The sequence below is a fragment of the Bufo bufo genome, chromosome 8 (assembly GCF_905171765.1).
Source record: "Bufo bufo chromosome 8, aBufBuf1.1, whole genome shotgun sequence".
NCBI classification, from domain to species: domain Eukaryota; kingdom Metazoa; phylum Chordata; class Amphibia; order Anura; family Bufonidae; genus Bufo; species Bufo bufo.
Window position 1 is genome coordinate 24,690,098 of NC_053396.1, and position 18,146 is coordinate 24,708,243.

Genomic DNA, 18,146 nt, shown 5'->3' on the forward strand with positions numbered 1-18,146 from the left:
ACATTCCCCAAACTGTACGCAGCTCGGCTGATTTATTACTCTATTATCCCGCACCCACCGCATACGGGATCTCGCAGCATCATAAATCACTATGATGCAGTGAGTTTCCCTCTGACGAGCCACGTTTGTGTTTTACAGACCACGCGTGCATATTTGAAACTGGCCTTAACCAATACATCTAGTGGTACCTGAGCCATCTAAGCCACATTGCGAACGTGGAGCAGAGCAACCATCAAAAACCTCACTGTTTTTCAGCAAGATCTTTATAGCCCAAGTATACAGAACTGCACCTGAAGAAAAAAATTAAGTAAGGGTACTTTCACACTAGCTTTATTCTTTTCCGGCATAGAGTTCCGTCCTAGGGGCTCTATACCGGAAAAGGAACGGATCAGTTTTATCCTAATGCATTCTGAATGGAGAGCAATCCTTTCTGGATGTCTTTAGTTCAGTCACTGTACGGTTTTTGGACAGAGAAAATACCGCAGCTGCGGTCTGCGCAGACCTTTAAAAATGTGAAAATAATAAATACCGGATCCGAATACTGGATGACAACCGGAGAGACAGATCCAGTATTGCAATGCATTTGTGAGACGGATCCACATCCGGATCCATCTACAAATGTGATCCGTTTGCATACAGATTGCGATGGAACTGCCTGCCGGAATCCAGCACAGCAAGTGTGAAAGTACCCTTACTTCACAATCTTTTCATTAAAAATTTCATTTGGGGTGTAAATCTCTAAATCTCTCCATGGTAACAGACACCCGACAAACCCTATGTAGTTATTCTGCAGCCATACTTCCATCTGAGCCCAACTCTATGCTAACATACATTCAAGTAGGCAACTAGAAAGGAAGGGGACTGATGGAGGAAAGCATGAATGCACAGAGTTAACATGGACACACATAGGTTTGCATGGGAGCTGTATACACAGATTAGGAAGTTTAGGCCTATTGCAAAGTTGCTTTATTTTTCACTTCAGATGCATTGGCACAAAAATATTGATTGCAATGGTGTGAAAAATGGGAAAGCAACCTAACTAGAGGACATTCCCAAAAATTTTCTCTGGGCTCCATTCCAAATTATTTAATTAAAGGGGTATTCCACGTTTAGGCAATATTTACTTGCTATACCTAAAGAAAGGTATACACTCACCTGCTCCCAGTCGCTCGCTTCCAGCACAGAGGCTCCTCTTTTCCATACCCTTGCATGTACACATCCAGAGAGGGTCATGTGCACCTCTGCAGCCAAGTACTGGCCCCTGCGGTGCTGTCCCCAAGTGGCGTGCTGGTTGGGGACATGTCACCACTAGGCACAGTGATTGGCTGCAGTGGCACACGTGACCCCATCCAATAGGTACAGCGCAGTACTAGCCAAAAATAAAAAGTTGCCTAAAGTTGGAATAACCCTTTAAGGATTGACGGGAGAATGAAAACCCTGAACCCAAGTGACGATGCAGCTTTACGGCTTTTGCACGGAGCAGTAAGTCTACGGGCCCACACTGTACCTCTATATGCTGCCATGTTAGGGTGACCGCCAAGTGCCGTATGGCTGCAAACTCTGCTGTGTGCATGAGTCCTTAGGATGCTTTTTCACTAGCAGCAACAGGATCGTCTTGCAAAAGGTTTGGGACATTTTTCCTCTTCCCATTTTTGGAAACGGATCTCGACTGTGCAAGTGTCAAAGCAGCTCAGTAAAAAAAAAAAAATATCTTGCACAAATTATTTTCTATATATAGGTAATCCCTGCACCACATATGGAAGTATATAAGGAACTTAGCCAAGTAAAACTACTTGTTTTTATGAGGCAACCAGTACGCTTGAAATATGGAAGGCCACCACACCTGAGGTATCCTACCCCAGTAGTTAGAAGTGTGCAGGTAAAACATTTAACTGGTAATACTGGTTACTGCCAAGGAGTGGTGGATTATCTGGCAGTGAAGGAGTGTGTGTGACGGAAACTGTAGCTCAAGAACATGTATAAAAGCTGTGGCCAACACGTGCCACCTTAGGTACAGTATATGGAGAAGTAATTGTCCATAACAGCTTCTGTAGCCATGTTTGGAAGACATACCCCATTCAGCAGGGCTCATGACGCTGGGAAGTCCTCTATAAAATGTGAGGCTTTGGGTATTTAGCAAGAAGAGGGAACGCCACGTAGTATCCAAGACCGGAGCCAAGAACCACAGCTATGAAGATGGCGGCATTGTAGGACATGACACACAACATCAACAAGTATCCAAGAGAGACCTGGGCGGAGTGCAGGAGGGCAACGGAAGAGTGCAGGAGCCACCACCTGTGTGCAGAAAGAGCAGTGAGTGCGGGTGGCATGCTACACGGAATGTGACAGGACAAACATTTCTATAAGGTCCAGGCCCACGGGCTCTTACCGACAGTTAGAAGAGGAAGAGAACTGCACAGGAGGAACAGAGTCCTCCCCAGAAGACGAGGGATCAGGGGGGATCAAGGAGTCAGAAGCCGCTGGGAAGTTAGCCTCTGAGTCTGAGATGAGTCGGGGGCAAAAATCTGAATCTGGTGTCACCGGTAGCGTCTGGAGAACCCTGCCGAGAAGGTTGGATTTCCATACCTTGGAAAGTTCATAGAGAATGGTGAGGAACAGGACGACCACGAATGAGAGTATAAGACCTGGAGGGAGAAGACAAGATATAACACTGTTATACGCGCTTCAAGATTTTGAAAATAAAATTGCAAGTCTAGGACACATTTTATGGGTAATGATGCGTCCCTGTGGCCGCCAGTATTTTAACCCGGTCTGGTTTGAGAAAGGTTAGTGTAAAGAGTGTGTCCAACCCTGAATACAGTTTTTTTTTATCTCATTCATTTCTTAACATAAATTTAGAAGTGTTTTTTTTTTATTATTGATTTTCAGAATATCTATTAGTTATGAAGTGTAACATGTTTGCTACCCGCAGCCACCACTAGAGGGAGCTTACTGCATACAGGTATACATCAGTGATAACAGGTTTCAGTAGTGGTGGCAGCAGGCACACAACACGTTATCTTTTATTTGAAACTCTATCTATTAGCACAAAATTTTAGATCTACCTGCAACATGGTGAAAAATGGAAGATTCATTTAAGGCCCCTTTCACACGAGCGAGTTTTCCGCGCGGGTGTAATGCATGGCGTGAACGCATAGCACCCACATTGAATCCGGACCCATTAATTTCAATGGGTCTGTGTACATGACCGTTTTTTTCACGCATTAGTTTTGCGTTGCGTGAAAAATGCAGCATGTTCTATATTCATGTGTTTTTTCCTCCGCGGAAGCAAGTGCGGATGCAATGCGCTCGGCAGCTGAAGGCATCTGTGTTGGTCCCTTGTTCATACGTGCTAACAATGCTGAGAAAAATGATGTTTTAATATAAGCAAATGAGCCTCTAGGAGCAACGGAGGCGTTACCATTACACCTAGAGACTCTGCTCTCTCTGCACCTGCCACACCCTCTAAACTTTGACAGGGCCAGGCAGTGAAAACGTCATTATGCCTGTCACTGTAAATCAAAGTACAGAGGGCGCGGCAGTTACAGAGAGAGCAGAGCCTCTAGGTGTAATGACAACGCCCCCGTTGCTCCTAGAGGCTCATTTGCATATATTAAAACAGCAATGCGGGCACATATGTACATGGGACCAACACAGATGTCTTCAGCAGCCGAGCGCACATTAAAACAACAGAGAATAATACAATTTCATATGAAAAGCAGAAATTCACAGAAGAGAAAAGAAAGTGATTCATGAAATCATAAGACTGCAGCCCTGAGCGACACCGGAGACGTCTGCAGTGGATTTGCAGAAGTATTTAACAGAAGCGTTCTGCGTCTCCAGTACTCATCACCCATCAATGAGTCACTATCAGTCATGGCTGTGTATGAGGCAACAGACTATTGACAGTCCAGAAATCCAGACCACAACGGTCCAGGCAAAGCTAGAACCAGCCCTGTACCTCACATGGATCCAAATATCTCCCCATTCATTGCTCCAACTGTTCTGCTAGATTTATTTCAGGCTGGCAGCTTTATTTCAGGGGTTGTGTCCTTTCTGCTGCAGCTCTCTCCCTATCACAGCTCAAAGGGCTTCTTTCTGCTACAGCTCTCTCCCTATCACAGCTCAGAGGGCTTGTCCTTTCTGCTGCAGCTTTTTCCCTATCACAGCTTAGAGGGCTTCTTTCTGCTGCAGCTCTCTCCCTATCACAGCTCAGGGGTTGTGTACTTTCTGCTGCAGCTCTCTCCCTATCACAGCTCACAGGGCTTGTCCTTTCTGCTGCAGCTTTTTCCCTATCACAGCTTAGAAGGCTTGTCCATTTTTCTGTAGCTCTCTCCCTATCACAGCTCAGACAGTGCTCCAGACAAAAAAATTCCTAGTAGCCATTGGCTCCTGAACTGAAAAATTTAGGAGCCAAATTACATTTTTAGTCGCCAAATCGAAACCTAATTAAAATTTTGGTATCGTGACAACGCTACGCCGATCAGATCGGCGTAGGGTTGTTTCGATACCAAAATTTTGATTCGCTTTCGTCACCATAAAAAAGTATTGCGATACTCAATACCACGCAAAAAAGAAAAAAAAACACCAAAAAAAGCTGCGTGCATTTCGCATTTTATGAAACGTTCGGCCCATAATAGAACAGTCCTATCCTATTTTTTGGGGTGACAAGGTGACTAAAAAATGACGAATCGCATGGTTTTTATTTATTTATTTCTGTTACGGCGCTCACCGCATAGGAGATATTTTTTAATGAATTAATAGTTTGGACTTTTCGGACGCAGCGCTATGTAATATGTTTATTTATTTATTGTTTATATATTTTATATTGGGAAAGGGAGGATTTAAACTTAATATTTTAGGCTACTTTCACACTAGAGTTTTTCTTTTCCGGCATAGAGTTCCGTCCTAGGGGCTCTATACCGGAAAAGAACTGATCAGGCATATCCCCATGCATTCTGAATGGAGAGTAATCTGTTCAGGATGTATCAGGATGTCTTCAGTTCAGTCATTTTGACTGATCAGGCAAAAGATAAAACTGAAGACCTGCCTGAATGCCGGATCCGGCATTTTTCCCCATAGGAATGTATTAGTGCCGGATCTGGCATTCAAAATACCAGAAAGCCGGATCCGCGACATGCGCAGACCGGTAAAAATGTGTAAAAAGATACAAGACTGATCCGTCTGTCCGCATGACAAGTGGAGAGACGGATTCGTTCTTGCAATGCATTTGTGAGATGGATCCGCATCCGGATGCGTCTCACAAATGCTTTAAGTCACATCCAGATCGGCGGATCCGGCAGGCAGTTCCGACGACGGAACACACTGCCGCAAGTGTGAAAGTAGCCTTAGGCCTCTTTCACACGGGCGTCACATTTTGGCTCCAGATGCGTCCCGGCTGCATTGCGGCAGGTACGCAATTGCAGTCAGTTTTGAATGCGATTGCGTTCCGTTGTTCAGTTTTTATTACGCGGGTGCAATGTGTTTTGCACGCGCGTGATAAAAAACTGACTGTGGTACCCAGACCCGAACTTCTTCACAGAGGTTCGGGTTTGGGTTAGGTGTTGTGTAGATGTAATTATTTTCCCTTATAACATGGTTATAAGGGAAAATAATAGCATTCTTAATACAGAATGCATAGTACAATAGGACTGGAGGGGTTAAAAAAATAAAATAAAAAATTTAACTCCCCTTAATCCACTTGTTCGAGCAGCCCGGCTTCTCTTCTGTCTTCATCTGTGAGGAAAAGGACCTGTGGTGACGTCACTGCGCTCATCACATGGTCCATCACATGATCCATCACCATGGTAATGGACCATGTGATGAGCTCAGTGACATCACCACAGGTCCTGAAGAAAGAACAGGAGACTGGCAGCTATGCAATCAATTGGAGGAGGTGAGTAAATTATATATATATATTTTTTTAACCCTCATTGGCACTGCGCCACCAATGTTTATTATACTGGGGTGTTGTGGGGGGGGGGCGCACTGCGTAACCAATGTTTATTATACTGGGGTGTTCGGGGGGGGCGCACTGCGCCACCAATGAAGATAAATGACCTGTTAATACAAATAAAGGAGGCGGGTGCCGGAATCAAATAGCCGACACCCGACCTCTATGACAGGGAGCTGCGATCTGCTGCAGTTAACCCCTCAGGTACCGCACCTGAGGGGTTAACTGCAGCGGATCGCAGCTCCCTGTCATAGAGGTCGGGTGTCGGCTATTTGATTCCGGCACCCGCCTCCTTTATTTGTATTAACAGGTCAGTTCTCTTCATTGGTGGCGCAGTGGCCATAGCCCCTCCCTTCTTCCTACGGTCTCTCTTCTTATTGGCAGCAGCACAGGGGGGGAGGGAGAGACTCCTTCTCCACTGCGCTGCTGAGAAGAACATCGGCGGTGGGGCAGAGAACCATCATCTACGGTGCCCCGCTGCTGTATTCAATTGCAGAGCTGCGGGTCTAGTCGCAAATGGCGACAAGACTAAAAAGTCTTGTCGCCATTTGTAAATTCTAAGTCGCATTGGCAACCATTTTGGTCACCATCTGGAGCCCTGTCAGATGGTGTGTTCTTTCTGCTGCAGCTCTCTCCCTATCACAGCTCAGAGGGCTTGTCCTTTCTGCTGCAGCTCTCTCCCTATCACAGCTCAGAGGGCTTGTCCTTTCTGCTGCAGCTCTCTCCCTATCACAGCTCAGGGGATGTGTCTTTCTGCTCCAGCTCTCTCCCTATCACAGCTCAGAGGGCTTGTCCTTTCTGCTGCAGCTCTCTCCCTCTCACAGCTCAGAGGGCTTGTCCTTTCTGCTGCAGCTCTCTCCCTATCACAGCTCAGAGGGCTTGTCCTTTCTGCTGCAGCTCTCTCCCTATCACAGCTCAGAGGGCTTGTCCTTTCTGCTGCAGCTCTCTCCCTATCACAGCTCAGAGGGCTTGTCCTTTCTGCTGCAGCTCTCTCCCTATCACAGCTCAGGGGATGTGTCTTTCTGCGGCAGCTCTCTCCCTATCACAGCTCAGAGGGCTTGTCCTTTCTGCTGCAGCTCTCTCCCTATCACAGCTCAGAGGGCTTGTCCTTTCTGCTGCAGCTCTCTCCCTATCACAGCTCAGAGGGCTTGTCCTTTCTGCTGCAGCTCTCTCCCTATCACAGCTCAGAGGGCTTGTCCTTTCTGCTGCAGCTATCTCCCTATCACAGCTCAGAGGGCTTGTCCTTTCTGCTGCAGCTATCTCCCTATCACAGCTCAGAGGGCTTGTCCTTTCTGCTGCAGCTATCTCCCTATCACAGCTCAGAGGGCTTGTCCTTTCTGCTGCAGCTATCTCCCTATCACAGCTCAGAGGGCTTGTCCTTTCTGCTGCAGCTATCTCCCTATCACAGCTCAGGGGATGTGTCTTTCTGCTGCAGCTCTCTCCCTATCACAGCTCAGGGGATGTGTCTTTCTGCAGCAGCTCTCTCCCTATCACAGCTCAGAGGGCTTGTCCTTTCTGCTGCAGCTCTCTCCCTATCACAGCTCAGAGGGCTTGTCCTTTCTGCTGCAGCTCTCTCCCTATCACAGCTCAGGGGGGCTGTTCTTTCTGCCGTAGCTCTTTCCCTGTAACTGCCACCTTTTCTAAAAGAAAGTGACAGTTAAAGATTTAAACTGAGTATGTGCGACCACCTCAGTGAGGTGGACAAGAAATAAGGGGAAAAACAAAAAGGTGGCTCTAAACATATACATTTTATAAAATTGCTAAAATTTTTAATTACATGCAATTCAGATCCAGGTATTGGTTTAAAAAAGATAGAATAATTTTTGTGGCTCAAGCCCTTTGAATGCCCCCATATAATGCCTGTCGAACCCACCGATAACACGGATACAGCCGACACTCTAATGTGTGTGGGGAGCTCCTGACTCTCCCCCGGCAGATAACATCCTCCTGGGATATGAGCCACAACCAGAAGTGTATGACGGCCACTCCATAGAATACAGGGAGAGTGGAGAATATGGGGGAGTCCACCCCAATCATTGCAGATGATCAGCCCTCGAGAACAGGCTCAGAGGCAATGCTGGAAAAAAATAAATCCTGTGCCCTGTGATTAGCATATATACGTTAAAGGGGTTGTCCAAGATTTTGATATTGATGGCCTATCCTCACTATAGGTAATCAATATCTGATCGGGGGAGGTCCAACTCCGGGCACCCCCGCTAATCAGCTGTTTGAAGAGGCAGTCACATTCATTGGTCTTGTGGCCTATTTGCAGTTCAATCCCATTCAAGTGAATTAGCTGCAATACCTAGCACAGCCACTAGACAATCTAGGGCGCTGTGCTTGGTAAGCCGTGTGGAGGCCACAGCGATCCCCGTAGCCTCTTTAACAGCTGATCGGGAGTCCTGAAAATGGAACATCAATATTAAAATCCAAGACAACCCCTTTAAACATATCCATAGGGCTCCATTAACTTTTTGGCCTCAGCCTGGGTGGCACTCCTCAGTACCTCTTTCTTTCAACTGTATATGAAAATGCAGCAGGCTACACTTTAAAACATACAGAGCTCCAGTGCAAAAAAAACTATAGCATACATTATACAGGATGCTAGAGGTGACACGGGAGGCTTCAACAACCTCTGGTACGCCTGCCATGGAGGAACTACAATTCCCAGCATGCACACCTGCTCAGCTATTCTCATCAGTGAATGGAGCATGCTGGAGGTTGTAGTTTGACAGCAGGTGGCGTGCCGGGGGTTGCTGACCCCTGCCCTAGTGTGTGCGTGTACCTGGTAAAACCCTGTACACTTCGTAAATGAGCAGCAATGACTTACTCAGGAGGACCCGGGGCGTAGCTAACAATCTTCTATCAAAACATATACATGGCACATGCCAACCCCTACCTGCCAGGGTCTGCACCGTCCAGAATTCAAACAACAGGGTCACATTGTCCGAGAAAATGAAATGCATCTGAGGAAGGAAAATGAGAAATGGTGTGAATACGTGAATGCTGAGGGAGAGCGACCGATGCATAGAAGCTCATGCACTGTAATCCGACTAGGAAGAGGACAGCATTGCGCCACGTTTTCTAACCAAGCCCAGAAGAACACATGAGAATAGGGATTCATAAACCTCCACAGCCCAGCAGCAGAAAATATCCACTGTGTGTGCACATGGACTAAAAAAATAAAATAAAATACAGCACAAAGCTACGGCAAGAATAGGAGTCTTATACACTGCTCAAAAAAATAAAGGGAACACTTAAACAACACAATGTAACTCCAAGTCAATCACACTTCTGTGAAATCAAACTGTCCACTTAGGAAGCAACACTGAGTGACAATCAATTTCACATGCTGTTGTGCAAATGGGATAGACAACAGGTGGAAATTATAGGCAATTAGCAAGACACCCCCCAATAAAGGAGTGGTTCTGCAGGTGGTGACCACAGACCACTTCTCAGTTCCTATGCTTCCTGGCTGATGTTTTGGTCACCTTTGAATGCTGGCGGTGCTTTCACTCTAGTGGTAGCATGAGACGGAGTCTACAACCCACACATGTGGCTCAGGTAGTGCAGCTTATCCAGGATGGCACATCAATGCGAGCTGTGGCAAGAAGGTTTGCTGTGTCTGTCAGCGTAGTGTCCAGAGCATGGAGGCGCTACCAGGAGACAGGCCAGTACATCAGGAGACGTGGAGGAGGCCGTAGGAGGGCAACAACCCAGCAGCAGGACCGCTACCTCCGCCTTTGTGCAAGGAGGAACAGGAGGAGCACTGCCAGAGCCCTGCAAAATGACCTCCAGCAGGCCACAAATGTGCATGTGTCTGCTCAAACGGTCAAAAACAGACTCTATGAGGGCCAGACGTCCACAGGTGGGGGTTGTGCTTACAGCCCAACACCGTGCAGGACGTTTGCCATTTGCCAGAGAACACCAAGATTGGCAAATTCGCCACTGGCGCCCTGTGCTCTTCACAGATGAAAGCAGGTTCACACTGAGCACATGTGACAGTCTTGAGACGCCGTGGAGAACGTTCTGCTGCCTGCAACATTACCGGTTTGGCATTGGGTCAGTAATGGTGTGGGGTGGCATTTCTTTGGAGGGCCGCACAGCCCTCCATGTGCTCGCCAGAGGTAGCCTGACTGCCATTAGGTACCGAGATGAGATCCTCAGACCCCTTGTGAGACCATATGCTGGTGCGGTTGGCCCTGGGTTCCTCCTAATGCAAGACAATGCTAGACCTCATGTGGCTGGAGTGTGTCAGCAGTTCCTGCAAGACGAAGGCATTGATGCTATGGACTGGCCCGCCCGTTCCCCAGACCTGAATCCAATTGAGCACATCTGGGACATCATGTCTCGCTCTATCCACCAACGTCACGTTGCACCACAGACTGTCCAGGAGTTGGCAGATGCTTTAGTCCAGGTCTGGGAGGAGATCCCTCAGGAGACCGTCCGCCACCTCATCAGGAGCATGCACAGGCGTTGTAGGGAGGTCATACAGGCACGTGGAGGCCACACACACTACCGAGCCTCATTTTGACTTGTTTTAAGGACATTACATCAAAGTTGGATCAGCCTGTAGTGTGTTTTTCCACTTTAATTTTGAGTGTGACTCCAAATCCAGACCTCCATGGGTTGAAAAATTTGATTTCCATTTTTTTATGATTTTGTTGTCAGCACATTCAACTATGTAAAGAACAAAGTATTTCAGAAGAATATTTCATTAACTCAAATTTAGGATGTGTTATTTTTGTGTTCCCTTTATTTTTTTGAGCAGTGTAGTTCTCTCAATGAAACAATCCTCAATAGCTCGGCCTGATCATAGAGAGAACTGTGCAGTCATACAGTTACAGCTGCACAGTTCTCTCTATTACCTCCCTGCTGTGCACCGAAACAATCCTCAAAACGCATGTCCACCACCCAGCAACTTTAAAGCTAATAGTTCACACAGAACACACAAAAAAAGCCCAAAAGTCCCCATAAAGGCACACTTTCCGTCATCATGTGAGGCCCTCTCATGTGACCTAAATTTCCTGGGAGCCCATACGCTCTATTCTATATCCTCTGGTAAAAGCCTAGACAGGGTAGTAACCGCTGGACATCAGGTACACAGTATTGACCCTTCCACTGCCCTCCACCAAGAATCCTAAAGTAACCATTTCCCTACCCTAGACCACCAGGGACTCACTTCACTTGACGGGATCCTATTTAATACTATTTGTCTGGACGCTATGTGGCCCTCCCTGTAGCTTTAGCTCCTTAATAGTCAATTATTAGGGGGCGCACATTAATATTTATTTGATGCAGTTCTGTATTATCCGCTGTGAATGGAGACGGGGCTGCACATGAAGGGGACGCAGCGTTAATCCAGCACAGGACCCCTCAGGATTCACTTTATGGTCGGACTCCACCAACCATAAAGTGATCACATATCCTAGCAATGTGCCATCACCCTTTAATTGGACTATCCCTTTAATATTTTTTTCTGTTCTGTTTTTGCTAAATTGACAACCCTAAGTGCAGCCAGATTGGTACTTGGTAAATTGTCACTTTCTTACTGAAGAGGACCATGTATAGAGACGTTGTCCATCCTCCACCCCGAGGTGCGTGTAAAGCATCCCAACCAATCTGTGCAACCCCTGAGGGTCAGGAACCTCAAACAGCTGTCCTCCGCTTCCTTTTGGAGGATTCTGTTTTGGCTGCTATGAGGGGATTTTTACACTTTCTTTCTAGTAATCTTCCACACTCATCATTGTATAAACCTTTCAACCAGCTCGTAAACAAGTTTTATATTATACACAGCAGCTATAGACCGTGTTCACACATCACCCACATAAACTGGGAACAACAAAGAAAATGTGACTTTTTATATACCTACAGTGACCTGGGGTTCACATAACAGCAGCAATCGGGTGACCGAGAGGTAAGTATAACCTAAGCAGTACAGCAAGTACAGTACAATATACTGCCTCCTTGTATATATTGTAGGTACAGATGGTACTGCCTCCCTGTCTCTCCCTGTATATAATGCTGGTAGGGATAGTACTGCCTCCCATCTCTCCCTGTATATAATGCTGGTACGTATAGTAATGCCTCATATTTCTCCCTGTATATAATGTAGGTACAGATAGTACTGCCTCCTGTCTTTCCGTTTATAATGTAGGTACAGATAGTACTGCCTCCCTGTATATAATGCTCGCACAGATAGTACTGCCTCCCTGTCTCTCCCTGTATATAATGTAGGTACAGATAGTACTGCCTCCTGTCTCTCTCTGTATAGAATATAAGTACTGTAGGGTTTTGCTCTGGTAGATAGGGTAAGCGGGCACAGTACAGAGGCAAAATACAAGATCTTAACTCGTGCGGCTCTCAGCTCTCCAGCACGGCACAAAGCCTCAGATCCCAAAAACAGAGACATCTCTGCTGAGCCCAGCTGCCTATTTAAAAACAGCCAGGTGCTGCCAAAACCCGGACCGGCACTTAAACTCCGGACCGGTATTTTACCTCACCTGGCTGGAAATCAGCCCAGCTGCACATGCTGGAAAGAAAATACCTGCTTTGCCAGACACAACCCCCTTTGTGCTACCCTGAGGGGGTGGACACACGCCAGACAATGCACCCGGGACAGGGCATCCGCGTTTCCCTGCAACCGTCCTGCTCTGTGTTCTACCGAGAACTTAAAGTTCTGCAGAGACAAAAAACATCGGGTGACCTGGGCATTTCTGTCCTTGGCCTGGTTCTTCCACTTGAGAGAGGGGAGTGATCGGTCACCAGGCGGAACTTTCTCCCCAACAAATAGTAGCGGAGAGACTCGAGTGCCCACTTGATGGCCAGGCACTCTCTCTCGACTATACTGTACCTGGTTTCGGCTGGGGTGAGCTTGTGGCTCAGGAAGACAATGGGATGCTCCTCCTCGTTGACTTCCTCAGACAGTACAGCACCGAGGCCTACTTCGGAGGCATCAGTTCGGAGGCACGAACTCCCTCTTGAAGTCGGGCATCACCAAAACCGGTGACCCGCACAGGGCCGACTTCAAAGTGGCAAAAGCCTCTCTTCTGCCCGATCATCCCAACGAATCATCACTGATTTTCGTCCCTTCAAGAGTCCTGTCAAGGGCGCGGCTAGAGTAGCAAAGTGGGGAACAAACCTCATGTAATAGCCCACCATTCCCAGGAATGACTTTATTTGCCTAGAGGTGACAGGTCGGGGCTAATTCCGTATCGCCTCTATTTTGTTCACTTGGGGTTTGATGACTCCGTGCCCAGTGACATACCCCAGGTACTTAGTCTCTTCTAATCCTATCGCACATTTTTTTGGGTTAGCGGTTAGGCCAGCTTTCTGAAGGGAGTCCACTACAGCCTGCACTTTGGGCAAGTGACTTTCCCAGTCGGTACCGTGGATGACAACATCGTCCAGGTAAGCCGAAGCGTACCGACGATGTGGACGAAGCACGATGTCCATTCGCTGAAAAGTGGCGGGGGCGCCATGCAGACCAAAGGGTAAGACCTTATACTGATACAGTCCCTCAGGCGTGATGAAGGCAGTTTTCTCTTTGGCCGCCTCCGTTAAGGGCACCTGCCAGTACCCTTTGGTGAGGTCTGCTGAGCCCAGCTGCCTATTTAACCACTTCCTGACCAGGCCTAATTTTGCAAATCTGACATGTGTCACTTTATGTGGTAATAGCTTTAAAACATTTGTATTTATCCAAGCCATTCTGAGATTGTTTTCTCGTGACACATTGTACTTCATGATCGTCATAAATTTGAGTCAATATATTTCACCTTTATTTATGAAAAAAATCCCAAATTTACCAAAAATTTTGAAAAATGCGCAATTTTCAAAATTTCAATTTCTCTGCTTTTAAAACAGAAATTGATACCTCATAAAATATTCATTGCTTAACATTCCCCATATGTCTACTTTATGTTGGCATCATTTTGTAAATGTCATTTTATTTTTTTTAAGAACTTAAAAATTTTAAGAATTGCTTCTAAGCTTTCTAAGAAAATTTCCAAAACCCACTTTTTGAGGACCAGTTCAGGTCTGAAGTCACGTTGCGGGGTTTACACAGTGGAAACCCCCCATTAATGACCCTATTGTAGAAACTACACCCCCCAAGTCAAAACTGATTTTACAAACTTTGTTAACCCTTTAGGTGTTACACAAGAATTAAAGGAAAAATGGAGATTACATTTCTAAATTTCAATTTTTTGGCAGCTTTTACATTTTAATCCATCGAGGGTTAACAGCCAAACAAAACTTAAAGGGGTTCTGCACTTTGTTTTAACTGATGATCTATCCTTCTCACTGTTGTCCGCCGGCCCAGTGACATCACGATTAGTATCAACTAGTGTGGGCGGGGCTAAGCTGCATTCAAGTGAACAGAGCTTAGCCCCGCCCATGCTAGTTGTGATGTCACTGGGCCGGCGGTAAACAGTGAGAAGGCCGCGGCGCTGCTGGAGCGCCGCTGCCTTCTCAAACAGCTGATCGGTGGGGGTCCCGGGTGTCGGACCCCCGCTGATCAGATGCTGATGATCCATCCAGAGGATAGATTATCAGTTAAAACAAAGTGCAGAACCCCTTTAATATTTATTACCCTGATTCTGCGGTTTACATAAACACCCCCCATGTGGTCGTAAACTGATGTAAGGGCGCACGGCAGGGCGCAGAAGAAAAGGAGCACCATATGGTTTTTGGAAAGCAGATTTTGCTGGACTGGTTTTTAGATGCCATGTCCCATTTGAAGCCCCCCTGAGTCACCCTTACAGTAGAAACTCCCAAAAGTTAACCCCATTTTGGAAACTAGAGGATAAGGTGCCAGTTTTATTGGTACCATTTTAGGGTACATATTATTTTTAATTGCTCTATATTACGTTTTTTTTGTGAGGCAAGGTAACCAAAAATAAATAAACAAATAAAAACCGTGCTTAAACAACCAATTTTTTGGTCACCTTGCCCCATAAATTGTAATAATGAATGATCAAAAAATCATATGTACCCAAAAATGGTACCCATAAAAACATCAACTCTTCCTGCAAAAAACAAGCCCCTGCACAAGACGATTGGCAGAAAAAATTAAAATAATATGCCGTTCAGAAAATGGACACAAAAACATAATTTTTTTTGTCAAAAATGCTTTATTATGTAAAACTGAAACAAACAACCAAAGAAAGTACATATATTTTATATCATTGAGTCCGTAACAACCTGCTCTATAAAAATAGCACATGATCTACCCTGTCAGATGAATGTTGTAAAAAATAAAAACAGTGCCAAAACAGCCATTTTCACCTGAGGGGTTAAGTAAGTTGATATTTTTTAGAGCAGGTTGTTACGGATGCGGCTAGCTATACCTAATTTGTATACTTTTTCTTATTTAAGTTTTACGCAATAATAGCATTTTTGAAACCAAAAAAATGATGTTTTAGTGTCTCCATAGTCTGAGATTTATAGCTTTTTTTTTTCTTTTTTTTGACCGATTGTCTTAGTTAAGGTCTCATTTTTTGCGGGATGAGGTGATGGTTTGATTGGTCCTATTTTGGTGGGCATACGCCTTTTTGATCGCTTGGTGTTGCACTTTATGTGATGCTAGGTGACAAAAAATGGCTTTTTTGGCACTGTTTTTATTTTCATTACGGTGTTCACGTGAGTGGTTAGGTCATGTGATATTTTTATAGGGCTGGTTGTTACGGACGCGGCGACACCTAATATGTCTACTTTTTTAACATTTATTTCACTTTACCACAATAATAGCATTTTTTAAACAAAAAATGATGTTTTAATGTCTCCATGTTCTGAGAGCTATAGTATTTTTTTTATCTTTTTAGCGGGGCTCATTTTTTGCGGGATGAGGTGACTGTTTTATTAGTACTATTTTGTGGGACATACGCCTTTTTGATCACTTGGTGTTGCACTTTTTGTGATGTAAGGTGACAAAAATTGCTTTTTTTGACACAGTTTTAATTTATCGGACGGGGGTAGATCATGTGATATATTTATAGAGCCGGCCGTCAAGGACACGGCAATACCAAATATGTCTATTTTATTTTTTTCTAGGTTTAACATTTTTTTTAATTACTTAATTGGGGATTTTTTTTAATTAATTTTTTTACATGTGAAACCTTTTTTCTTTTTTTTAAACACTATTTTTTATTTTACACTTTGCATCCCCCATAAGGTCATACAAGACATCTTGGGGACACTTAACTTAACTTTTTTTTTTTCTTTTTCCCCACCATTAATTTCTCCTGTAACTGGGGCTGACAGGCCGTACAGCCTCAGTGCAGGGCTGATCGAGGTCTGTAAAAGACCCGACAGCTCCTGCACTCCCCCGGCGGTCACATGATCACCGGGCTGGGACAGGAAGCGATCTAGAAGGCAGGGACACCTGGGAACTGTCCCTGCCTTCTCTCTGGGTTGCCCTGCTGTCACTGACAGCGGGGCCCCCCCTCCGCTCGGCAGCTGCACGATTAGCGTGCAGCTGCCATCTCTGAATGGACGTTTTAGAATGTCCATTTAGAGATAAACAACCACCCAAAGGACGTTTATAGCCTATGGGCGGTCAGGAAGTGGTTAAAGACAGATGCTTTCAAAACCCGGACCGGCACTTACCGGTAATTCGTGTAAAAAAAATATATTTATTTTAGAAAAGGTGTCTATATCCTTTAAAGGTGCGCCCCTATTGCTATTACTGGGGGCACCAATAGGGGCATTATTACTGGGGGCACTAATGAGGGCATTACTATTATTGGGGAGCACTAATGGGGGCTCAATGCCCCCATTAGTGCCCCCGTGATAGCAATGCCCCCAATAATACCAATGCCCCCATTAGTGCCCCATTCTCTGTGCAAAAAAAAATAAAAAACTCACCTCCTGCATTTGATGGTGCTGCTGACGGGATGTGCAAGACAGGACCTCCGCTCCAATGTGATGACGTCCCACAGGTCCTGTCCTCCAGTCTGCAGCACCGTCAAATGGAGGAGTTCTTTTTTTTTTTTTTTTTAACACAAAAGGTGGGGGGGGGGAGCCCCTTTTAAACCCCATTTATCACACTGTCTAAATGCCTTATTCACACAGGAGTGAAGCCTACAAAGAGAAATGGTATAAATGGTTCTGCGTATAAACCCGCACCTGGCTTTGTAGCATTAGACCGCGTGATAAACACTATAACCTCTAATGAAACAGCGACCAATCACAGCGCAGCTCTTATTGCGCAGGCTGTCAAGTCAAAATGACAGCAGTGCTGTGATTGGTCGCTGTGAGTAATGCCCACCTACTCGTCACCATTTTGGACGACAACTCATACAATTCTATATGTACTTTTTTTGTGAAAGTAATGGCAGAACCTGAAGGGTGTGAACGAGCCTGAGATATCACTGCCTGCTCCAATTTTTTTTTTTTTTTAAAGCTACAGCAGTGAAGGGGTAAACAGTTCCCTCTTTGGGGATGGAATTAGGGGCTGTACCACACCCGCAAGTCATGCTGGGAATTGTAGTTCACAGGTTCCGTCCGCTCAGCAGTTTTAGGCTGGCAGCGCCGTCACACTGAGGGCGGGCAGGAGCGGGGCACTTACCTGCATGGCAACGGCTCTCCGCGCTACCAGTCTACAGCACCGACAACCAGAGTAGCTGCTAGAATGGAGTTGTTAGAAGAAGGTTGGTGACGTCACTAGTCACATGCTCCTTCATAGTCACATGACCAAACGTACTAGGAAGTGCTGGCAAACACGTCCTGAAGCAGGAGGGGCCGTGTGTGCCTCTGTGAGGGAGGATGTGGTGCCGTCCTGGAGCACACAGAGCTTTATGGGGGGCAGTGGGGTTCATGGGGTGGAGGGTGCGCTTACAGGGGGTTTACACTACAGATTCTGGGGATTCTGTCAGTGGTCACATGGTACGGTGGTCACGTGACTCCCTTTTTCACAGGAAGATATTGTGTCAGGGAGCGTTCAGTGAAACTCGCACCATTTTGCAAGCAAGTTCAGTCCGTTTTGTCTGCGATTGCGTTCAGTGTTTCAGTTTTTTCCGCGCAAGTACAATCCGTTTTGATGCATTTTTCACACGCGTGTGATAAAAAAGCGGAAGATTTACAAACAACATCTCCTAGCAACCATCAGTGAGGAAAAACGCATCGCACCCGCACTTGCTTCCGGATGCAATGCGTTTTTTTCACTAAAGCCCCGTTCGCTTCTATGGGGCCAGGG

The 18,146-nt window shown here is 45.9% G+C and overlaps 1 protein-coding gene across 1 annotated transcript; it reads right to left on the minus strand.

The window, feature by feature from the left end:
- Positions 1-646: 646 nt before the first annotated feature.
- On the minus strand, positions 647-17,645 carry SLC31A2 (solute carrier family 31 member 2). The gene is made up of 4 exons (XM_040405159.1): positions 17,520-17,645; positions 8,853-8,919; positions 2,390-2,645; positions 647-2,295 (listed from the first exon to the last, which is right to left on the minus strand). Exons 1-4 carry the CDS (start codon positions 17,523-17,525, stop codon positions 2,109-2,111), a joined length of 516 nt encoding a protein of 171 aa, XP_040261093.1. The 5' UTR covers positions 17,526-17,645; the 3' UTR covers positions 647-2,108.
- Positions 17,646-18,146: the final 501 nt, after the last annotated feature.